Here is a 26,202-nt window from a genome sequence, read left to right as displayed (position 1 = left end):
AGATTTACGAACCACTGCAATCCACAAAACCCATGCTAAGTGGCTATCTAACCATGTAGGTGTCTAAACTTACTTGGTGACTATATTTTTGCTGTAAAAGTCCCCTAGGTGCCTAAGTTTCTGTAGGTGCCTGGATGCCCATCTCAGACCTGAGACGGGACTAGATCTTAGTTCTTTGAGATAGGACTTGACCAAATTGGCACATTAATGAAACGTTAATGTGCATCAGTCTGGTACCCACAACAGCTGGAGCACAATAGGCTAGTGTAGGGTAGATTCATACCCTACCTTGCCGCAAACTAAATACTCCTGGAGACCAGCCCTTTATATTATGGCTGGGGCCAATAGAGATACACAACATACTAGGATGGGTGAAAAGGGAAGTACAAAGGCACAGTAAAACAGTCATGTTTAACATAATAAGCAGAAGTCAAAGCACAGAAGGCAAACTCAAGGTCCTGTCAACAAGCCTTAAGTCTATGAGCTACGGGCAGGTCTTTACTACAGGTGTGTACAACATCAAGCACAGATGGATCTTGACCCTTGATTGAGGCCTCTAGGCACTACTGCAATACAAATAGTAAATCAAACCATCACCACACTGGGTATGTCTGATATCTAAAGGGAATGGCCTAGCTATTTCTTTATTGTTGAACTCACTAAAATATTTCAATCATGCCTTTCAATAAAAGTTTTTATGTGATACTCAATAAAGGATTAAAAGCTTAATACTGTATATAGAAAAATCCTATGCTGTGTCTGATATCGACTATGCGTCACCTTATGAATTGAGCATGTAAATCCATGAGAGCTATCTATGGGAAAGAAAAGAACTCACTCCCCCCACCCACCAATAATACATTTTTCATATTTCCATACATCTCAAATATGACCTTAGTAAGGGGCAAGAACTGCTTTTGCTTAGGACAGAGTGTGGACTTCTGTTTTTCCCCCACCTCTCTTCTTCCCCCCAAATTAAGATTACACAAAGATCACAGCAATATTTTAGGATTATGAAAACTTTTCTGGCATCTAAAATTAAAAAGGAGTCGGCCATTCCAGGAATTCTGAAACTGGTTCTGAAGAATTAATTATCAAACTTCTGAAGTAGTAAAATCAGCTTAGTTGTTGAATGTAAAGTATTCTTAATGGCACAAGACTCAAGTGTTTCATTTGATATATAATACCCTGTTTCCCCGAAAATAAGACAGTGTCTTATATTAATTTTTGCTCCCAAAGATGCGCTAGGTCTTATTTTCAGGGGATGTCTTATTTTTCAGAAATGAAAAATGCCTTATTATCGGTGGATGCCTTATTATCGGGGAGGTCTTATTATCGGGGGGATGCCTTATATTACAACGAGAGGCAAAACTGTAAGTAGGCCTTATTTTCGGAGGATGTCTTATTTTCGGGGAAACAGGGTAGATATTTAAGATGTTAAAAGTTTATTTTTCCCTATTTACTCAAGACGGTTTGGGGAACATTTTTAGCAAAATATTAAGAGTTGCTATATATAAAAATATATTTTGGTTCTGCACTGCAAATCTGAAGTATGCCTTGAAACGTGTTCAGTTCTAACTTTTTAGTAATAGTAAATACTCTATTTACTAATACTGCACCTGTTGCATAATAAATCACATGGGTAAATCCTGATTTCTGTGGTCAGTTGCAAATAGAACACACTGGACTAGTGAGAGAAATGGAAAGTTAAGTAAACAAAGATCATGGGCACAATCCTACTTTTGTTGAAGTTAATGGGAGTTTTGTCACTGCCTACAATGCCAGGAGTAGTAGACAGGTAGGTCTTGAAAGTTTTTCAAAGTCAGATTTTTAGTGTGATTTTTTCCCCCCACTTGTGGAGAGCATAACCCACCTCAACACTACCAATTTCCTCGTCAAGAATGTTACAATTTCAAAATCCACCTAAGGTGGTATTTTTGAGTGTGTGGTGGTGGTCAGCTTTTATGGTTCTTCCATGAGTGCGTATTCAGTTCATTTATAAATTGGAATGTATACCACTTAATGCAGTTGGATTTTTTGAATGAATGATCATCGTCATCACCACATCTAACAAAATCAAGTGAGAGTGCTGAAAAGTTTTTATCAGTCTTGATATTCTGCATTTCAACAATTCTCTTCAAAACCATCTCCCCCCAACCCCCAAAGATCCCCAGGATTATTTTAATCAACTGATGTAATGCTTCCTGTCATTTTACAAAAATCATATGCACAAATATTCCACATATTCGTGGAAAATAAAGCAAAATAAAATCCTTTTAAGATAGAGGCATCAATTCTCATTAGAAATATTCACAGAATCGTAAGTCAGAGATAGAAAATATCTACTAAGTCACTAGCTGTCCCCCGCCAGGACAGGATTATTTTAATGTTCTTCATTAAATCCATTTTGTGGTGAGATCACTTATTAATATGTGCATTGCCTGGCAGACTTTGCTGAGCATATAGTAGTAATTAGTAAGGGGGAGTAGTCCCTGTTTATTAAAAGGACACTGGTCTTACAACAATTGGAAGAACTTTCCAAAAGTTGTGATAGATTCTTAATCACTGGAAACTTTAAAATCAAGTTTGAAGAAGTCCTATGGCCTGTGTTATGCAGGAGGTCAGACTAGATATGCTCAGGGTATGTCTACACTGCGATAAAAAACCCATGGCACTGAGTCTCAGACCCCAGGTTAGCTGACTCGTGCTCACGAGGCTCAGGGGACGGGGGCTACAAAATTGCAATGTAAACATTTGGGCTCAGGCTGGGACCCCAGCTCCGAGACACTCCCCACTGCAATTTTATAGCCCTGCAAGCTTGAGTCAGCTGACCTGGGCCAAACACAGCTATGCCACGCATCTGCATGTCTTTTATTGCAGTGTAGACATACCCACAGCCATCCCATCTGGACCTTCACTGTAAATCTTGTCATAGAGAAACTAACTAGGGATGGAAGGATCATAAAAAGGGTAACTGACAACATGCTTGTCCACACTTTTTTCCATCTGTTATTACTCTAACCATTAATAACTTCTCCCTATCTACAGTAAACATGTCTCCAATTCATTTATATTATTTACAGTCATGGCTTTGATTTGGAACTTATTTCATGTGATTACTACTACAAGAATACACCCATTTGTTTGGAATCATTCACTCTTCTGACAACAACAGTAAATATAGCCATGATATAAATATATTTTAACATAGGATTGTCCTGGTTGCTCGTCTCCCTTTGATGCATTAACATTACTACAAAAAAGTGAAAAATCAGAACACAGTATTCTAGTGGTTTAACCATTTTCATGGACTACAACTAGATTTAATTTTAACTATTTATAATATCCTATTAAGTACGACAGTACGTTTTGTTAGTACTGTGACAATCTACTAAAGTACTCTGGTATCATACTTTTGCTGAGGAATGGGAAGAGAAAAATTCTCAAAATGAAGTAACAAAAATGAGGAATAATTAGAGTGGCTATGAGTATTATAGTGAGAAATTAACCTAAACGTTAAAAAAGAACATTTAAATTGGTTATTAAAAAATAGGCATCAACATAACAATGCTCAAGTGTATTTGTGTAAATGACAATCCTGTACTATTAGAAGGGCATGAAGTTGGATGACGCAGGAAATGCTTTCCAACACTATTATCTAGGACTATGAAGGATTAATAGCACCGACTAGAGTGATACATAGTGCAGCCAAGTGTTGTGTAAGCTTCCTTACTGAACTTTGCCAAAATATCTTCATGCTATTCCAGTCTTGGGTCTCTCAAGCAGAAGCTATTAATCTTGCAGAACTGTGCTCAATTTTAAAGGAAGTTTTATAATTCTATAATTATATTGTATTTAATTAATGAAAGAATTAAGAAATGTAACAAGTCTTCATTTGACTTCTGAGCTGATGTAATATAGACTGTACATTTTCTTTATTCTTCTTCCTTGCTTTGTGGTGTATGTTAAATGCCAGTTAATGCCTTAATTCTGAAAATACCTATGCATGTGCACAAGCATTTGTAGGATCATGGCCTCAGAATATACACTCTTTGGAAAAAGAATCATGTCTTCATATTACATGTCTAGCACAACAGGGCCCCAGTCTTGATTAGAGTGCCTGGGCATTATTACAATAGAAATAAAGAATACAATTTAAATGCACTGCAATGCAGATAGCTGCTATCACATTCAAAGAATTGTCTTGAAATTGGAAGTTTTTCTTCCAAAGCTGCTAATGTACTCAATTCTACCCAGGAAGAATTTTGCAGACAACGTTGTCTGAAGAATGGCTACGCTATTTTAATGTGTTATATTATTTTGTTTTGCACTCTCCTTGGCAAAACATGGCTATGCCTACCATTTTCAATGTTCAGATAATTCTTCTTTCTGCTGCATATAAACTAAACCAATAGGTAGAGAAGACCTGATTTTTTTTAAATCAGGAACTTGAGGAACAGGAAATAATTGTTTTGATCTTTTTCTGCTGCCATATTATTCTCCTTTGACTGAGGTGCAATATAGCTAGTGACTCTGCACATTCAAAACAATTAGCACATAACTCCTAGTTTAAAATCAGAATTCATTCCTGGTTTTGCTTGCATGTGCCCTAAAGATGTAACTGGATTTTTCTGCAGAAAAAAGGTATGCTTCTGAATAATCTTTTCACCGTTTTAACAGTTTTCTCTTTTGGAAGTTTTTTAAACTAAAAATTGTATGCAGTACTCCTAAAGAAAATAAAGTTGTGTTTTTACAGATAGATGTATCTTAAAATAATTTATGTCCATGCTCTGCTTTGAACTTCCTGCGCTAGGGTAATTAGTCCCACCAATCAAGGCCTAACTCATATTAAATTTTTATTTTTGTGTGCACATCCTATTTATGTAACTTGTGTTAATTTTTGTCATACTCTTAACATTGCAGCATTTAGAGCAAAAGAAATACTTTAAATTTTTACAAAAGTACATGTATAACATATTTATAAATCTTAGTTCTTAAAAATGTTGTGGTATTTCATGAGTAAAATATGTATAGGCCAGTTTCTCATCTTAACGGTGCACCACCTGTTGACACACAGTTTGAAACCTCTCTCACAATACCTGCACATATATAGGACAAGGATTCATACGATTCCATGCAAGTTATGTAAAATTAGAATTTGTATGTTAATGTGATCTTTAAAATATATTAAATTAAGCAGTGAGATTATGTTGATTTAACAGAAGCTTTGTATTTTAAGAATCCAAACAATGAAAGTTTACCTTTCTTATTCTTAAAGTATGATAGATCTATGTATGGTTAAAATGAATTGACAATGAAATGTGCCAGACAATTGTACTGTCAGCAATCTATTTACCTACAAAATAGATACAAGCATACTCCAAACTTCTGTCACTCTGCTCAGCCTTGGCCTCGAAGAACTAATTCTAGGTTTAAGAGGGAGGATATTTACAATTGGTATCTGTCACTTATACTTGCAGAGGTTCCTGTGATATGGACACATTCCCTGGGACCTGGACTGAGCATGGCTCATTTCAGGTTAATGAACAGAAGTTACAGTACCTCTCATTCATTACTACAACTGCATCAGTTTCAAATCCAATGACTTAGTTGATAATAGGTTCTGTATCCCATAAACCATCTAGTTTCCTGCTAACAACTATTATAACATGCAAGAAAATTTAACAATGACCTTTATCATACCTTATTTAACAATAGTTGTTGACCCTCCATCACAGAATTATACTGCATTTGATCCACAGAGTTGGGTTGAGTTTCTGGAACACACTGGTACATAGACACAGCACCCGCATAGCATGTTTGAGAAGTTACCATAACTGGCTGAGAGTTTATTCTACGCTCTTGATTCTCAGGGACTTCTTGTGAACAACTGAGAAAATCCTCCAAGCTTGAAGAACCAGGATAGTTTGATCTGTCAAAACATCCTATTGGGAAATCTATTTGGGTAAAATTAGAGAGCTGTGGCACCAGGGTTGTGGGCTGTTTATAAGGCATAAACTCCTGCCTACATGCATGAGGTGCAGGGTTGACTTCGGATTTGTAAGCGAACTCTTGAGTAGTGCCAGGCATGTCAGAAAAAACATACTGCATTGGCTGTTGCTGTGAACAGCTAAAAGGCACTCTACCACCAGAGTTCCAATTTGTGAACATCCCATCAACTTGCATATGCTTCATCTTCTGACATAACTGCTGCTGATGCTGCTCAGCCACTTGGTTTTGGTGCTGATTAAGTTGCTGCTTATCCAAATGTTGCTGTACCAAACAGCTAGAGTTCTGAAACGTCGTCTGTTGCTGATGGCAACCTGAATACAAGAAGTCAGGCTTATTATTTAGGGAATCCTGAACATAGGTCAGGATTTCATCAGTTATGTCAATGTCTCCAATATCATCCGCACACAAAAATTCAGTTTTAAAAAACTCCTCATCCTGCTGAATACATTTTATATCTTCAAAGTCAATACCCAGACTTCTCATGATGTTGTACAAGTCACTATTTTTATTATCTTGAAAGAGCCCTGTGCTGTCTTCAGTAATCATTAAGTTACTTTCCTGGGGACAGTTGGTTTGCTCCTGTTTCAAGATGTTGTTATTTCCGGTTGGTAAAAGATTATCCTGCCAGTCACTGCTAAGAACATTGCCCAATTCATCGCTGGTGTCCGTAAAGAAGTTTCTCTCGAAAGAAAGTTTATCTGAAGCGGGAGGACAGAGATATACAGACTCATCTTGCCTTAACATGGCACCCAGAATTGAGTTTGGATCAACATATTCTTTATGTAGTGTAGCTTTGGCAGTAGGTCCTTTCCCAGGGGTGCTTTTAACCTTTGTCTGCAAGGGATCCATTAGGCTAGGCAAAGGAAAGTTTAACTCATACAACACAGCCTCACCAGTTGCAAACATAAAAGGAACCGTCATGTTTCGCTTCCGTAAATGCTCTGACCCTTCTTCTTCTCTGAAATTGACAAAAAAAAAAAAAAAATACAGTACTTTATTACAGTATTATAGTCATTACAATAAAATAGTATAGTTCTGTTTCCTAGAATTGAAGCATTAACAAAATGAACTATTCTATTTGTAGTCACTTAAAAAGTGCCAGTCACTGCGGAATCTGGCTATTAAAACTTAACTCTAGTGGGTAAAATGAGCAACAGATCATGATATAAGGATTCAGAGTAGCAGCCGTGTTAGTCTGTATCCGCAAAAAGAAGAACAGGAGGACTTGTGGCACCTTAGAGACTAACAAATTTATTAGAGCATAAGCTTTCGTGGACTATAGCCCACTTCTTCGGATGCATATAGAATGGAACATATATTGAGGAGATATATATACACACATACAGAGAGCATAAACAGGTGGGAGTTGTCTTACCACCTCTGAGAGGCCAATTAATTAAGAGAAAAAAACTTTTGAAGTGATAATCAAGCTAGCCCAGCACAGACAGTTAGATAACAAGTGTGATATAAGGAGTTTATTTACTGTAATACTTCCACATGTTCCATATGTTAATCAATATTATGTGTGCAATTCAAAAAACCTAAATTACATACTTCCTGTTCTACTATTCTTGACTTGCTGGGAGCATGGATCTTTCAGCTCTGAATTCTCTTGGTATTTTTCATTTCTCAGTGTCAAGTGAGCGTTGGGTTTGTATGGATAATGCTAAATAATAAGTGGAATGGAATTCAGTATGTACTCTACTGAAGTTAATTCCTCTGAGTAATATATGATGTCTCTGCAGCTGCAGTTGGATTTCTTCCAAGAGAAAAGGGGAGAAGAATAGAAGTAGGGTGGATGGAACCATCTTGCGCCTTTGTTTCATTAAATTTACTTCCTAAGAGGAACACAGTGGCATCTGCCATAACCAGTGTTGCATACAATTTGAGATGTCAAGGGAAGGATTTACAGATGGAATTATTGCAACACGGGCAATTTTTAACTCTTAAAACAAAACAAAAAAGCTCTTTGCAGCAGGTAGAGAACATTTAAAAACAAAAACATAACCCCCAAATCCCTGTATCTTAATAAGATCTATGTCAGATGGTAGGTTGGGAGTTTTCAAGCTAAACTACTATGCTGTAACACTTACGTAAGAGGTCTCTGTGTTGCAATGACATAATCAGGTCTTCCGTTTTTGTAGATCAGGCGTGCATTTGCTTGAACCCAGGCCCATCGCTTTTCTTTGGTAAGAAGTCTAAACACAGTCATGCCACTCTCTCCAGTTTTTATCACTAGAATTAAAAAAGGTCAAATATACTGCTTAATATTTTTTCCAATTAAGAAATAAACAAGAAAACTTGGCATGTTATATAAATAATTCTACTTGAAAAGCAATTTAATTATACTAGTATAAAGGTAAGTACTTAATAGTATGCTTCCATATTACAGAATTATGTTCTCAATAAACCCATTGACATGCAATAACCAAGCCCATTTGGACCCAGAAAGTAAAATAAAAACAAAATGAATATATGGTCTGCCTGCCAAGAAGCTTTACTTAGGCCAAGGGTAAATACAAGAACAAAAATCACAATGAATTTTAAGATAGTCATGTGACACTGACAAACCAGCACAGTTTAAAATTAACTAGCCAGTCCACCTGCGTGTAACCTTTTAAGGCATGTCAAGAAGCACTGCAATGTAATCAGGCCAATTCAATTGTGTGCTAGTATCAAATCGATGTTAAATGGGCTAGCAGACATCAGCCCATTCAATTATGTTGATAAGAGATTAAGGAAAATGTTGATTGAATTGTTTTTGTCTGTCTGTATTCTGTATGCCGTCAACCTTAAGATCAAAGATATGTATATACTGTATGTAACTAATGATATTACCTGCATTGTCTTCAATTATCTATCTCTGTTAAAATGAATGGCCGGCAATTACCTTATGTAAATCAATGTAACTGGATTATTTGTGTATGGATGGGAAGTAAAAGGTTAACTTCAAAGCAAAGGTCCTTCGTTTAACTATGGAGATTCACAAGCTGTCTGTATTACTACTTCTTCAGCTGGTGAAAACTCATGCTGCATCAGTGATAATCCGATCCTGCCTTCTCTGATCGGCTGAACCTAAACAGGGGGAGTTTTGAGACTCTGGACTGAGATCCCCAAAAAGCTAACTTTGGGAAAGCCCTGAGAGACGTATGGATATTAGCAGACATTACATCTCTGCTATCAACTGGGCTTATATATTCTGATTCAATTGTCATGTATTTTATCTGATTTTAACCTTTTTAATGACATTTATTTTATTAAGAAATCTGTAGTTAGTTTACTAAAGATTGGCTTCCAGCGTTGTTTTTTGGTTAGATCCTGAAGTATCCAGTAACCTGGGGTGAGTGATCAAAACCTAATATGTGTTAGTTTTGGTTTTAATAACCTTACACCATAAAGTCCAGTTTGCCTGGGTGGTAAGTAGGCGCTGGAATGCCAAAGGGACGTTCTGCTGAGAGTCACTCCAGGCACTGAGACAATTCAATACAAAAAATCCCAGTATTTAATGGCACCATGGTCCATTATTTCGCCAATAGCAGGGACTGCTAAATACAACAGCACATAAATTACAAAATCCTAAACTCTGTGTTCTGGCAGAAAGGCAAATGCAATTACAAAAACACAAAATAAAATGAAAAACAAGACCACCACACACACAGCATTTGCTTTGACTCTAGGCTGGGTCATGTTTAGTTGTTTTAAATCTCTAAGATGATGAAAATAGTATAACAGTGAGTATTTCAAATACATAGTTTTCAGATGCTATCTCAAAAAATCTATTTGCCACTGCTTCATCTTGTGATCCAACTGTCACTTTTATAGTACATACAGTGGTGAAATAATTGCATTCTTAGACAAAATTAAAAAAGTAAAAGTTTGTAAGAGTCCCTAATAGAAAAAAAATCTATTTTATAAGGAGGCATTTAATATACTTAGCACCAGAGTGGGAAAACCAGTAGGGAAAAATTATTCCACATCTTCCCTGAACCTTCTCACATTTTAAAAAACAAATCTTTTGAGATTCTGAAATGTTTGAAATAATTTTCCCTTCAGTGCCACCATTTCCAATCCTGGTCTCAACCAGAAATTGGAAGTAATGAAGCTACCTTTGTAATATTTACATTCATTGCATGATTGGATTTGGGTGGGGGTGATTGAGTGTGCCACCAACTTGTTCCTTAAGGCTCCCAAGCCTGCAAGCTGATCTGAGTGGGCAGATCTGACAGATTATTAATGGGGCTCTGAACAGACACAGGGGTCCACTTACACATGTGAGATTGCACAAGTCAGGGAGGACTGTGTGCCTACTGGTCACCCTTTTGGGATAGCTAACCAGTTTGCTTTACAAATGATCAATGAAGAGCAGGGTGTAGGTGATTTACTACAGATGTCTAAGGGGATAGCGGGAAATTATTAAACATTACCTCCAACGAAGAGTAAAAGAGAAGTGCCTGTAGGTCATAGGGTGTTCTCCATTTAGCCTCTTACAGGAAAACTATCTTAAAATCCATCTCCCTAAGAGAAGTTGCTGAAATAGCAGCAGTTGGGCTGTGGGGAACAGGAACTGTGAACAGCAGGATATGACAGGAACTGGAATATTTAACCAAAATGGGTCTAGATGGGAATATTAAATATTTCTTCTTCTAGTATAAACTTATATGCAGTAGAAGAACATGTACAAAGAAAAGTGTTTATTCTGTAAATAACTAGATCAGTGGTTCTCAAACTTTTGGGTACTGGTGACCCCTTTCACATAGCAAGCCTCTGAGTGTGACCCCCTAATAAATTAAAAACACTTGTTTATATATTTAACACCATTATAAATGCTGGAGGCAAAGCAAGGTTTGGGATGGAGGCTGACAGCTTGCGACCCCCACATGTAATAACCTCACGACCCCCTGAGGGGTCCCGACCCCCAGTTTGAGAACCCCTGGACTAGATTAATTTTGGTTATGTTTCATAACATTCTTTATTATAAATGTAATCTTTGCTTGTTTTAGCAGCCTGCCTCACAGATGGCAAATTACACTTACTTCGGATATGATTCTCAGCACAATAAAGCATATCAGCTGCATGAACAAATTGATATCCTGTTCCTCTCATACACAGCTCTTCTTCAGTGTATCCCAGCACAATTTTTCCTCTGTAAGACAAAAAGGAAAACAAACTGTAGCACTACTGGTGTATCAATGTACAGTATGAACACAGGAATTAATCAGGGCTAAACATTTCTGCTACAGCAGAGTATGTCATCAGTATTTACAATAAAGATTTTATGCAAGATTTTATGTGATTCTTCTTACAAAATTTAGCAAATACATCATGAGCCATACGGCCTTTATTATTTACCTAAACTGACTTCAGAATACAGAAATGCTTCCACAAAATGAAATTGGATATTAAGGCTAGAATTTCCAAAAATAGATATTTAAAGTTATGCTCCTAATTCTGTATTTTGTTATGTATCAGCAAATAAGTGGGGTAATTTTCAGAATTACAGTGCAAGCAGTAGCTCCCGTTTACTGCAACGGGACCCCCTAGTCTGCTTGGCACTTTGTTTTGTGTGCGTGCAAATCAAGCCACGTTTTACTGGTAGGTGTTAAATATGGCATTAAATTTCCCCCCTAATATTTCCTTGCTAGTTAGATAAGTATTCTGGGCAATTTTCTACATCTATTCTAGCCAAAGGTGTATTCAAGAATATGCCACTTATGTTACTGAAGAGTCTGGGGATGCTCATAGTGTAATTAGGTGGTCTGTGAAGACATGAGTCCCATTGAATCAGAGTCAGCAAAGGGAGGCTGGCACTGTGTGCTCTAGTTCTGCGGCACAGAAGCCCATGATGTCTCTTAACCCCCCTTCTCTTAAAAAAAAAATTTAAGCACCTCCATCCTCCAGTTATTAAACACCTTTTCCATCGTCTGCATTTCATGCCAGCTGCCACTCACCTGAGCTGCTCAGTTTGGGAGTGGACGCGAACGCCACAGTACTAAAGGGAACACAAGAGTTGTGCTGGCAGTAGTACCATGCTCCATAGAAGTCAACAGGAGTTGACTTTGAGAGCCCTTTGTGGCCACAGCAGGATCAACAGGATATAATCAGGAATGGGGATGAAGAATGGAAGAGGCAATAATTTTGAAGGAGCTGGGGGTATCTCCCAGAGTGTTTGACAGTGGAATGCTCAGTGGAAGGAAAGACTGGGGAGGAAGACATCTGGGGCGCCCAAAGAAAGGAAGATGCAGTAGAAAGAAAAAGGAAAGATGTGGGTAACAAAAGGAAGAGAGAAAATAAAAAGGAAAGGAAACAAGAGACAAAATAAAGAATAAGTGGTTTGTGAATAAAAAAGAAAAATGGGAGGTGGAAGGTAAGACAATATAATAAATACAAAAACAAAAATGGAAAGAGGAAGAGATGAAGATAGCAACCTCATGGCTAGCAAATTTTACTTCTCTTTTATATATTCACATCTACTTTTCTTTATTGGGATTAGTAGTAGTTGGGAGAATATAGAAAAAGCATACTCATATTCTGATGGAAAGGGTGGAGGATAATCTGGCTGTACATTGTGCACCACGGGTTCAGGGAAATCTGACCAGGGTTACCCAATCATAAATGGGAGAGAAGATTTAAAGCACTGAGAACACTGAAAATCTGACCTCAGAAAGGGAGAGAGAAAGGAAAAACTCAGGACAGGCCAGAGGATTTTATCTTTAATCAATTTAGTGCGCTTTTTGCCATGCTTGGGGAATGGTTGTGCTATGCTGATCTAGAAATGTAGTAGGGTTTATTTTCTTAAAATGAAGACAAAATAATGGTTTGGAAGGAAACTGGTCCAAAGCACTGTGCAAAACAGTTATTTCATGTGATTAATTTCTGTATAATTTTGTTTCACTTACAGCTAATTTGCAACAAATCACATTTCCATAGTAGTTTATATCTATTTGAATTGAAAGGGTGGCTGGGTGTAGTGGAGGAGGAGGAGGAGACGCTGACAAAGATGCTTTGATTTGGGTGAACTTCATTCTCATCAGTGGAGAGTATTCTAAATCAGCCCTCCCAGGGGCTACTTTTATCCCTAATTCATAAAGATACTTCTGAAGAGCAATTTTTTGTTTTGATAATGCTCAAGAGACAGGTATTATCAAACAGTTTCTGAAGAGGATGTCTGTAGACAGTACCCTTTCTATCTACAAATGCTTTTTATCTTCCAACAGTGGAGGAGAAAAACCTACTACTTACCACCCCAATACACAATCACCTCCAATGCTCACTTAAAGGTACCCATTTAAACACTTTAAAGATGCAGAGATCTATTTCAGCCGCAAGTGTACAGGGAAATGTAACATGCTATGTAGATGACCATGTACCTACTTTGCATCACAGCCTATAGGTGTGAAGTCCAGTTTGTGTTTAGTTCTGAAAATGAAGTTTTTGGTTCGTATCTCAAGGATGGATGGAGGCTGCAGTGGGGTAGCCACTGCAAATAAAGCCAGCTGAGGAGAGACAGGAGAGCCATCCTTCCCTTTCTTGTTCTGTCCATGAAGAAACTTTAATCGCCCTTGAAAATTCATGGCCTTCAGATGAGGAAAATATATAGTGATCACAGATTAGAGAGAGATTCATGCATCAAACTTTTTTTTTTTTTTATAACATACTTCTCTGAAAAGTGGCACTTATTTTAACTTCCATCACATTCATGCTTTGGACCTTAATTAATATTAAAAAATTAATAAAAAAATAGAGTTATGCTGCTATACTTAGATGCCTGTCATTTAGAAATCTATTATCCCATAAACCCATCTCAAAAAGCAAACACAGAAAACCTGGTGTAAAACAGAACATCACCAGTAAACAAAAGCTGCATTGTTCTGAACTCTATGTAAGCAGAGATGGATTCAGAGAATCTTTTATTTTATTCCTAGGCACTATTACCACCATTCTCTAGTTTTATACACTTTAGGCAATAGTGGAAGCCTTTATATAATTGTATACTCACCAAGAACCCAGATGAATTATCCAGGAGGCACCGTAATCTGCAGACAAAATTTCTTTCCATAAAGGAAGAATTCTCTGGAGGAAGCTGTTCTGGCTTATAATAGGCTGCTGGCTGTGAAAAAGCATTATCGCCTGCAGGAAAAGATTATTTATAAGGGTTATTTTTAGAGAAACACCTAGTGAAGGCTATCTATAACAAATGATCTTCCGCCCCATAAACAAAATCTCAGGTCATGACCTGAACATGAACAATGTAAATTGGAAACATCCTCAAGACCTACATTGACTGCACCACTAGAAATGGTTTAAATATCAGTTCTCCTGATAGGATTGTGTTTAACTGTTTATCATACTGTAGAATTGTGTCGAACACACCTCCTAGTTGTTCTTTAGTAGTCCTTTTTTTAGTTTATTATTCAGATTTTGAAGCAGTCTTGGAAAATTAGATTTCTCCATGGACAATGTCCACACTGCCTTACAGGTGGGATTTTCAAAGGGAGTTTGGCAGTCAACTTCCATTTATTTTCCTTGGGCACCTAACTCCACTGAGTCCTTTTGAAAATCCTACAGCATTTCCTGTTGATGCCTAATATTGCATTAAGAAATCACAACTCTCTAAGCATCTAACAAAATCCAACAGGAAAAGTGCCACAGATCAGCTGCTCTGTTCAGTTGTGCACACTGCCACTTGTTAAATGTTCGTTTATTTTTATAGAAACATTCTCCAATTCATATATTGTGATGTCTCAATAGCAGGTGCAGAATACAGAAACAACAAAAGCAGCAAGATTTGTTGTGTACAGTGCTGATCATGAAATCAGTGTGTAGTTCTATCCATCAGACGTATGTGCAACTTAAGGATGTGTAACTGAGGTGGTAAAATGGTACTGTGTTGGCAATTTAGGATAACTATTTGCTGGTGAAGTGACATTCAGGCATTAATTTATACTTCAACTGTTAAGGTCCAAGAAACACAATGCAAAAAATATTGCATCAGTAACCTGCAAACTGACCATATGATCTGCATGATGTTACACATTACAATTACTGTACTATGTCTGTTCAATGTCAGTTAATGAAGTACTCTTTGCAGGCAATATATACATATACATACACATACACACACACACCCCAAAGTGACCTACCAAAATAATTCATATGCACATACAGATGCAATTGAGAAAACTGCCACACAGTTTTCCCTGGGGGGAGGGATAGCTCAGTGGTTTGAGCATTGGCCTGCTAACCCCAGGGTTGTGAGCTCAATCCTTGAGGGGGCCATTTAGGGATCTGGGGCAAAATCAGTACTTGGTCCTGCTAGTGAAGGCAGGGGGCTGGACTCGACTCTACTCAATGACCTTTCAAGGTCCCTTCCAGTTCTATGAGATAGGTATATCTCCACATATTATTATTATTATTTAGTAAGAACTAGAAGATCTCTTATGCAATATATACAGCGTGTCTTTGGAGTTGTGCAAAGAGCTTGATTAAAATAAACTAATCAGGTGCGTAAAACCTACACAAAATTTGCTCTGGCATTTACTCTAATAGAAATTCAATAACTAAGAGCATCAATGAAAAACTACACTAAGTCAATTGAGGAAACTGATTTTGATGGTATAAAAACTCAAACATTAAATTCCAGATCTCAAGCAAGATCTAATTTGTTGTTTTTCATATATCATAACATAATAAAGTAAATGAGTTGCACATTAGCTACAGTACCATTCTCTCTCACACTATTTTGGGAGTAATTTTATACAGTCTTGAAACACTCTTCAGCAATACACATTTAACTATCCATGGTACAACTGCACTCAAGAATGTCTGAAAGTTTCTTCTAACTTCCTTAGATATAGAAAAGACCCAAACATACACACTGGCACTGCTTTTTTGGATCCAGGGATCTAAAAGGTCATGAAACCTGGACTCTAATTTCAAGGTGTTAAAAGCCACCTATAATTAACTATGAATGCCAAAAATGGCAATATGAACATTAACACTAGCAACTCAGGTAATTCATAGAAACATTCTGTAACAGAAATCAACATAGCGTAACCTGAATAGTATGGTCTGGGGTACTCAATTGCTGTCTTGTTCTTTCTTGGACTTAATCTTACTCTTAGTACTAACACAGCAGACTCCCTCCACAGCAGAGCTACATCTGAAATTTTGAACCATGTTTCATTATGGAAAACTCATTTTTATACTGTCTTCCTTACTGTCATACCTACTATTTCCCCCTATGAAAACAAACCAAAAAAGGAAAGTAAAAACAGCAAAATGACATACATGGAATGTTTTCAGTTTTCCATATAAGAAGAAAATGTTATCAGCCATGAAAACATGTTAATCCAGATTACCACACTATACACACAATTTACTATTTAAATATGAAATGTTTGTACTACACTGAAAACTAATGGTTTCTAACCTCAGAAACTAATTTTTCTGATTTACAGGTCCAGTAAATGGATGGCTAGTTGAATGAACTATTCCTTTCCATTCTGCCCTTAACTCCAACCATGCCTCACAATGGGTAAAATGTTTGTTCAGTGTCCATAGCACTTTTATCCTGTGGGTCACTAAAAGTACAAATCAAGACAAATATATGTATATGAGATGAGGGTATTAAAAATCAGAAGTGAATTAAAGTAGATAATGCTTTCACTAACATATCAGGGTCCTTGTGATAATAAATGTGACATTTGTTAGGTATCTGAATTAAATAATAATAAAAAAGACCTGAGAACCAAAAGCTGTATTTTCCCAATTTACAAGTAATCTGGTGTGAAAACAGTTTAACAGTTTTAAGTAAACTAGAAACATACTGCATAGCACTAATATTCCTACTCTGTTCTTACATTACTTCCATCATTCAAGTGAAAACTGATGCTGAGTTAAGCTATTGTCTTACCTTTTCACACAACATTATTTATAAGTTGCTCTGCGCTGTTAAAAGGAATTTTTAATCTTGGAATGCTTTTTCACTCTAGAGTAAACCACTCTATACAAATATGTCTTCTGACAACAGCTGTTTGCTAAATTAAGTCCCAACGCTAAATCAAAAGACATGTTCACTGTAGTATGTTTTCAGCTAGATCTGGATCAATTTACACATCTGGTATAAACACTATAAAAACTAGTTGAGTCACAAACACAAACGAATTGTTTTGTACTAGGAACACCAACAACTGTGAAGCACACTGAGCTTTAAATGAGCCAAGACCCAGGGCTGGCTCTGGCTTTCTGGCCGCCCCAAGCAAAAAAAAAAAAAAACTGCGGCGGCCAGAACAGCAAAGCAAAGCAAAGCAAAAAAAAAAAACCACTCCGGGTTGCTGGGAGGGAAGGACGTGGGCTGCCCTGCCGGGCGCTCCTGTCCTCCAAGCCACTGCCCCCTAAAGGGCGGCCGGAGCGGAAGAACAACAAAAAACAAAAAAACAAAAACAAAAAAAAAGCGGCCGTGCCGCCCTAGGATTGGGCGGAATGCCGCCTCCTACAAGCTGCCGCCCCAAGCACCAGCTTGCTCGGCTGGTGCCTGCCCTGCCAAGACCACAGGTCAAGGATATTTGGTCTTTACTACCTAGCTTAGTGAACATTTACCTTATTAAATACTGAAGTATGCCATCGGTCTGCAATTTAAGAAGGTTAAAGGGAAACTGTAAAATTTTAAATCAAATTTCCTTATGTAGGTAGATTGACCATAATATGGATTATTCCTTGTTTGGTGGATTCAAAGTGGAAATAATCCAATAATAAGTAGGAAGATGGGGCCTGGCCCACATATTTATAAAACTACAGTGCCAAAATGCACTTATCCAAAATGTTTTCAACCTAATAAAGGTCTTCTGTCCTCTATGGATATAAAATGCCTTGCCCTCTTTGTCATGCAGTTTTAATGGTGAAGGCCCAAATACCATTTGCATTGCTATAAAAAGAGCAGTACAAAAGCCTTATTAAAGCTCAATCTAAGAGTATCAATGAAGCTAGTATATATGATAATTCAAATACACCTCTACCTCGATATAACGCGACCCAATAACACGAATTCGGATACAACGCGGTAAAACAGCACTCCGGGGGGGCGGGGCTGCACACTCTGGTAGATCAAAGCAAGTTCAATATAACGCGGTTTCACCTATAACGCGGTAAGATTTTTTGGCTCCTGAGGACAGCGTTATATTGAGGCAGAGGTGTACAACTTTTGGATGGTTTTCCAAATAATGTACATTGTAAAAATGTCGCACCAAAAAAAAAAGTATTTCCAAATATGGCTTAGTTGGGGGTGGTCCTGCTTTAAGCAGGGGGTTGAACTAGATGACCTCCTGAAGTCTCTTCCAACCCTAATCTTCTATGATTCTATGAAACCACATGGTTACCTGGATACTGACTAGTTTGGTGGCTTTACTAGGTAGTATTCAGTTCCTTTGTTATTACAGAAAGCCAGCCATAAAGGCAGCTCTCCCAGTACCTATAGGTAAGAGATCTATTACTAATCGCTTCTCAATCCAAAAGATCAAATTGGCACCTACCTCATAAGGCCAATTAGGATAGTCTCTGGTTTTAAGGGCCATCCTTCTTGTGTATGCAGCTACCTTTTGTTCTTTTTCCTGCTCCTACCCAGGAGGAGGTGTACGTGAGAGAGACTTCATATGTGAACAGGGAATAAAAAGCCACTCTTCCACAGCCACCAATGCACTTTTCCAGTGCAAAGATGTGACAAATGCACCCCTTCAGCCATCACAGAAGATGGGCAAAAAGTGCTGAAAAGGTATGTCACACAATTTAAATGACATCCTGACTGAGCTAACAAATTTAATGTCAAGCTCAGTATCAGGAGAGAATGTGTAATAAATGCATAATTTCATGGAAGGGACACCCACACTTCATTCAAAGAGACATGATCAAGACCTTTCTTCCCTCCTGACAGAGATGTTTAGATAAATTGATTGGTTGTTGTGTGTGTTTGTATCTTCAGTTTATGAAATAAAAATCACATTTGGGCACTTTTAGAAACATAATATCCATCCTAGGCATCACATTATTTCACCCAAATTAATGAGTAGTGATGCGATGTGCAAGGCTTGGGATTTGCGCTTCAAAACAATATTTTCCACCTGTAATTTTCCATTTAAAGTGAAACTAAAATCTTGTTTATGCAAGAGTCATGTGTTAAATGCTTATCTGAAATAAGAATTTATGATTTAGAATACAAATACATAAAAGGCAACTGTAAGCTAGTTGATTGCATTCTCACCTTGTGTTCTCTGTGCAGAATCTGTCGTTTGTGCAGGGTTTAACGCCCAATGAAGCTGACGCTGAAACTCAGGTCTGTCTTCTGTATGAATCAATTCAAATACACTCTGGTGTATAATATCAGACTATATGCAAAAAGGAAAAAGTTGAGAGAGTAAGACATCTCTGATGACAGTACCAAAGTCATCTTATTGACTTCAATTACATGACTGGTTGCTGAACTGGATACTACAATCCATCTCACTAGAGATGCAATAATATAAGTTTGTATTTAAGAACAAGTTTCATGAAATCATTTGTAAATGCTCATAAAAGAATCCAGTTGTGCCCATTAGAATTGAATTCCTTCCTGTTATATTTTGGTTTTCTTCTGACACAAGCTCAGCCTATCTTAATTTATCAAGATTTTATTTTTCACTCTTCATTGTCCATGACAGCCTAACAGAAATGTAAAAATAAGAAAACAACAGCTTTGCCATATACAGAAATGACAATGTCACTCTTTTTTTTTTTTTTTTTTTTTTAAAAGAGGAGATAAAGATTAAATGGATTTGTTTAAAGCACACTCTATTTTATATAGGAGCAAAGTAAGTACAGTGCCAATCAGGACTTGAGCATAGTTGTGCTAGGAGACAAGGTCCCAAAGAAACTCACAAATATAAGACAAGTATAAACTCTGAACGTTGGTTTTGTTTGCCTGAAATCTTTCCCTATCTAAGGTCCATTTATATCTTTAATTATTAAACTGCCTTATCATTTGCAGTAATGGTGCTTAAGAACGGGACGTGAGCCAAACATTAAGAACTTCCTGCATCAGGGGTTGAAAGAATTGAAGGAAAACTTTTTAAAGCTAAGAAAAGAATTTCAAAAGCAGGATCAGATAATTAAGATAAATTTCTGTGCTGTAGGTTCTCTTAGAAAATATTTGCTTTCTGTGGTATCAACCATTATATAAACTCACAGTATCTAAATAACAAGGACATAAGGAATATAAGATGGTTTTGGCAGAAGCAACAGTTTAGCTCAAACAAATTAGTTCTTTGCTTCATCCATGTTTTATTAAAAAAGTCAACAATTACTAGAAAAACTGCCAGAAATACTAATTTTTAAATCTTAATGTAAGTTTTAAAGCTTTACTTTTCATTCCATAAGAAATGCAAACTTGACATTTTGCAGTTACAATGTGCATTTCATACCTACTCTGTTTTTCCAACTTTTCTTATTTTTCCAACAAAGATGTGTAACTTGAAAAATATATATATTTTGTTTGGAGCATTTGCTTTTAAACTAAAATTCCCAATGCCCTTATCCATTGGCTAAGATGATAAAAGTAAGAAGAGATTCTATTGGGTCTAACAGCAACTACATATATCACCATCTAGCATATATATCCAGCACCCAGCAAGACAGATCTGTATCAATCCCAGGTGGTGAAGAAGTTAAGTACAACTGTACCTTCCGGATATCAGTATGATCATTTTCCATTAAACAGGATTTTTTTTTTATATTCTGCAGCACAACATAATTTGTTTGGCTTATATATTAAGTGATATTATCATTAAACAAAAACTCAGTTCCTTCATTTACACAGTGAGTCATTTACAAAAAAGGTATTATACTTGAAGAAAAACAAACGCAAAAGGAACTAAAAAAAATTAGTAAGCTAACCCAATACATAATTAAACTAACCTTAAAGCATATGTAGGTCATTTATTAAGAAAAGTTCCTATTAAAATTACCTTTCTAGTGAAAGATGTACCATTCAGCACTGTAAATTGTGCAGCATTTCATACGATTTCAAACATTTGTTCCAGTACAGACAATTTAATTGTGAAAGTTCCCTGACTTGCTTAACACAATGTTGGAAAAATATTCATATTTTGCTTGGCACAAGACCCCTTCTCTACTATATCAGCTAATACTAAAGAAGTATAGTACCAAAGTAATCCAGCTCAAAATATTTAAACAGATTATTTTCCATGTAAATTATCAAAGACTAAATATGAGCGTAGAAGCCGTAGGAAATCATTAATTAAAATCTTCTAGAAATCAATAAAAACTTGTTGGGGTGGGGGGGGAGAAAGACGGGAGTGAGATTAAAAAAAAAAAAAGACATACTTGCTGGAAACCCAGATAGTCCTGGATGGTTGAAGAGGCATAAAAGACTAGAGCACCTGCTGTAACAACCAGCACAAAGCCATTTAATGCCTGGAAAGAAAAAACACCAAAATCCGTTAGCTTGAAAGACAGAATTCCAGATTAAATAGCGTTTCTATAAATTTCAGTGTTTCTATAAACCTACTGGCTGGTTTTGCACCTCCAGCTTTAGTTTGAACTGCAATGCATTAAAACAAAGTATCACTTTAAAAGAAATCAAAAATTTCCCTAAGTCCTGATTTTACCAGTACCTTACAAAAGGTATGCAATTCTGTATAATGCAATCTGAAAGAAAAGATTTTATATAAAATCCTAAGTACACATTTCTGCATACTGACTTGTAAATCCTCCTTCTCCAAGCGCATAACACCTAGTTCCTATGTAGCACTTTTTATTATTGTGGAAAAAAATAATGCAGAGATGTGCTTTTATAAATTGAGAGGAGTTGGTACTATAACAATGAACTGTAGTTAAGGATGCAAATATTTATCAAATAACTTCAGAGTGGAAAACTAATAGGCCACTCTAATTTCAAAAGAAAATAAATACCTGAAAGCCGGGAAATTAACTTACAGTAAGTTACATCTTAAAACTTCAGATATTCAAAAGTCCATAAATGCAGGATTAAGATAATCAGGTCACCTAACTGTCCATAGATCCCTCCTACTTTACACCACAAATCACAAGACAGTCATACCTCTACAAATCATGAGCTGATGAGTCATGCACCCCAAATATGTATGTGGTAAGTGTAAATTAATTTCTAAAAGGTTAGTTGAAATAAGATACTTATTTATATTCTACATATAGAGTTTAATTAATTCCTGATGAAACACTACTGAGGGAAAACACTACAGTAAGTCCTATTAAGTCATTTACATCGAGGATGAATTTTTTCCTTGATGTTTATTAAAAATAAAATGTCCCAATAATAGAAGAAATAAGGCAATAATGCAGGGTTAGCTCAGATTGCATAATATATTCTCAATTTTAAGTGCATAACAGATAAACATCTTTAAAATTACCGTTTACTTATTTATAGGCTTGTCCACACCACACTACAAGTACCACAATGAATGGGGACTTAAACAAAACACACATTATCTCAGAGCTTTAACCCCAAAAGGGAAAAGCACAATGAAGTTCACTAGTAACTTCTCTATTGCTACCGATTTATTGTTGAAGATGTTGAGTTACTATGTAATGAGCGGTACTATAAAACCAATATAGATCTAGTTACAACACAATTCTCCCAACCAACGTGTGGTGCAAATGGAACTTTAGCAAGGCTTAGATAACCCAAACCTTTTGCACAATTAACAGATAAAATACCATGTGCAGTAAAAAATGGAACCAAATCTATTTTACTTATAGTGCACACAGGCCTTACATGGAGAGGCAAGTAAGTCATCAAGCTCTCTATATGATTAAAAAAGCATTTTGCAGATCATTTAAAATATGAAGCTGAAAACCTCTGTACTAGCAGACGCTGCAAGCAAACAATGTTTTTAAAGATAGTTTTCCCTTTATGAAGAACTAGACAAAGTAGCTCCTTATTTAAAGTCACGCAAAGCGTATTTATCTAAGCTCACAATCAATATGGTTCACAGCGATTGTTGTGATAGCAAACAGAACATTTGTGACTTGGCAGCTCATCTAAAAGGTGCTGATTTACTTTCATGGATTCCAGTCAAGATTTTAACAAAAGGCTGTCTCAAGGGACTGAACTAAGTATGTTTTGCCATTTAATTACCATAGTTGCATTTAGAGTTAGACTTTGACAATGTGTTCAAATAAGCACATTTCAAAATCTTTAGTGTGAAAAATTATTATTTACAACTTCTAGATCACAAAGTAAATGAATGATAAAATACTGTCATGTTTACAAACTAAAGTAAGAAAATGAATCTCATTACAAAGAATTACCCACCACACCTACACATTCGTGATCCTCGGCAAAACTGTTATTTCATAAATTCTCCCTCTTAGGGTGCAGTTACTACTTCAATTTGTTCTTCCCATTACCAGGATTTAATAAGGTCAGGTTAAATAGTCCATTAAATTACCTTTTTGAAGACTCTCTGAGCACCTTACATTTTAAAAAAATAAAATAAATAAAAAACAGAAATGCCACATTTATGGAGCTGTTTAAAAACTTTTCAAAAATGAAGCGCCCTCCACCTATAAACAGGATATTAGGGTTCTAATCCTGGAAGAATAAGTGACAGTACGAGTTAAAAAGAATACAGAGTTAAATTAATAGTATAACCAATACAAGTCTTCAGTTCTCATAGCTGACTACATAACTACTGCATGTCATTTAAAGTGCCTGGTTTTGTTAAAAGATAATATAAATTAAAAGTGAATACAGTGCAAAAATGTCAAGGCCTTTGTTTGGGTGCTCTTTTGATTTGATTTATACAGTACTAATACACCTAAAATTAAAAAATGCTGTAAACTGTAGTGTGATTACATTCTGGCCCAGCAGCTAAAATTAGTTTCTGTACCTTTTCATCCAAAAGTCAAAGATTCTTTGCTCTTTGTAATATGAAGAGGCCATCGCTACAGTCTGGAGCAACATATTTTATAGTGGTTCTGATGCTTAGTTCAGAGAGAAATGGCTGTCCATGCCAAAAATGGTTTGTTAGGTAAGTGGCAACTTCAGTTTCTATAAAATACAAAATAAATCACTTTCCCAAAGTTTTTATTAGAAAAATAATGCTTAATGTTCTGTAAGCATATAGGTGCCCTACATAAGTTTGAACTCATCAATTTCTTGTTTGGTTACAACAGTTTAATCATGTCATTTATCTGTTTTTAAAAACTGGATAAAGTAAAACTAATTTCATTTTAAACCTAACCAATGGATGTCTCTAGTATAAGTAAGTGTTTTATGTATGTGTGTGTTTTGCTCCATTTAAAAGGTAAACTGGTCACCTTAATACTTGTTCATTGTATCTGCTTAGAATTAAAACAATAATATACTGAAGTACTTCTAATTCTGATTAGCTTTTCTAGTCATTGAGGAAATTAGTTTTCATCAATATTAATTTACAGTCAGTGTTTAGGATTCTTTCCCTTTCATGTTTTCTTAGGGATTATTTTCAAGACGACAATATCAAAGAAAGTATAGACAAAAACTAAAAATGTTGGGGCCATCATTCTTGTTGTTCCTTTTGAAAAAGTTGGTGAAGATAATTCCTTATTTTTCCCTTATTATTACAGCAACCAGGAGCCCTGGTCATGTATAAGGACCTCACTGTGCTAGGTGCTATACAAAACACAGTACCCTTGCTAAGTAGTTTATTTTCAACTATCACATTATATGGGTATATTTACTGTACCTGGTAGTCATGTCAGTTACTACAATGATTCTGTATAAGACATGGTCTAGTCAGTAGAAAAAAAATTACACCAGCAAATGAAGTGAGCCTTAATTGAGCACCAATCATTAGATGAGCTCTCTAATTCTTTCAAAATTCTTTCTAGCACCTCTCTCAGAAAGTGAGGTTTTTGTAACTAGAGGATGCTGCAGGAAGGTAGGCTGCAGTCACTCCCTGAGAGGAGGGAGTCGGGATGCTGGCAAACCCAGGGAGGAAGGAAGCCAGGAAAGGATCAGGGGGAAAGCAGCTAGGTAGGACATTGCTGGCCTTGGCTACTCACTGGAGAGCCTCTGAGCTGGAACCCAGAGTAGACAGTGGGCCCGGGTTCCCCTACCAGCTACTAGGGATTTGGCACCAACCAGGCAGATGACAGTGGACTGCCTGATTTATTACATACCCTGGAAGGGGGAACTATGTGGCTGGAAGGCCGAGTCACAAAGAGGCTGTGGTTCCTGGAGTGAGTGGTACACAGGGCGAGAGGATTATGGGAGAACCACCACCAGGGGAGGGCACAAAACCTGGCCAGAGCTAATCTCCAGAGCACCCAGGAGGAGATGCCACCAGCAGCAAGTGCACCCTGTGACTGGTGGAGACAATGCAGTTGAATTTGATTTTGGTTTTGACTGAGGGCTATGGATGATATGAATAAATGAATTTTATACTTAAACTAAATATTTTACTTTTGCATTCAAGTATTTATTTTAGGAATTTATCATCACACATCAGTGATAATTTATTGCTACCTGAATAGTGATTGGAATACATTTATTTTGTTTTATCCAAGTAACTGAATTATTATTGTCTTTGAAGGTCAACTACAAACTAAATAGTGACTAGGGTTATTAGGAAACAAATTGTGTAAAAGTTCAAAAGTGCTAGAGGGAGTGTTCATAATTTATCTGTAGGACATATATTAAAACCCTTCTACTTTGTGAACAGATATTTAATTAGAACGTTGGGATAGTTTTATAAATATTAACTGACTTCGATTTTGACTTTATTATATCATTATGATTCTTAGTCTTTGAAATCAAGGTGCTAAAGGAGCACTGAAAGAAGACAATGCTGTTGCAGAGAAGCTAAGTGAATTCTTTGCCTCAGTCTTCACTGCAGGGGATGTGAGGGAGATTCCCACACTTGAACCATTCTTTTTAGATGACAAATTTGAGAAACTGTCCCAGATTGAGGGGTCAATAGAAGAAATGGAATAAATTGATAAATTAAACAGTAATAAACCAACAGGATGAGATGGTAGTCACCCAAGAGTTCTGAAGGAACACAAATATAAAACTGCAGAACTACTAACTGTAGTATGTAATTTATTGCTGAAATCAGCCGCTGTACCAGATGACTGGAGGATATCTAATGTAACACCTTTTTAAAAGGCTCCAGAGGCAGT

At 36.6% G+C, this 26,202-nt stretch overlaps 1 protein-coding gene across 3 annotated transcripts in view; it reads right to left on the bottom strand.

Moving 5' to 3' along the window:
* The window catches only part of AHR (aryl hydrocarbon receptor), a 93,212-nt gene that overhangs the window by 3,259 nt on the left and 63,751 nt on the right, over positions 1-26,202 (bottom strand). For 2 of the 3 annotated variants that reach the window (XM_005306661.5, XM_065583211.1), the window contains 7 exons: positions 21,382-21,471; positions 19,265-19,388; positions 14,009-14,139; positions 13,384-13,586; positions 11,046-11,155; positions 8,106-8,247; positions 5,704-6,970 (listed from right to left, as the gene is read on the bottom strand). In XM_005306661.5, the coding sequence (XP_005306718.2) occupies positions 5,704-6,970; positions 8,106-8,247; positions 11,046-11,155; positions 13,384-13,586; positions 14,009-14,139; positions 19,265-19,388; positions 21,382-21,471 (2,067 nt within the window). The remainder of the gene's footprint in view (positions 1-5,703; positions 6,971-8,105; positions 8,248-11,045; positions 11,156-13,383; positions 13,587-14,008; positions 14,140-19,264; positions 19,389-21,381; positions 21,472-26,202) is intronic. The other variant, XM_042856502.2, reaches the window with a different exon arrangement.

This window comes from Chrysemys picta, chromosome 2 (genome assembly GCF_011386835.1).
Source record: "Chrysemys picta bellii isolate R12L10 chromosome 2, ASM1138683v2, whole genome shotgun sequence".
NCBI classification, from domain to species: domain Eukaryota; kingdom Metazoa; phylum Chordata; order Testudines; family Emydidae; genus Chrysemys; species Chrysemys picta.
The sequence above is the reverse complement of the archived record's forward strand: the minus strand, read 5'-3'. Positions and strand labels throughout refer to the sequence as shown.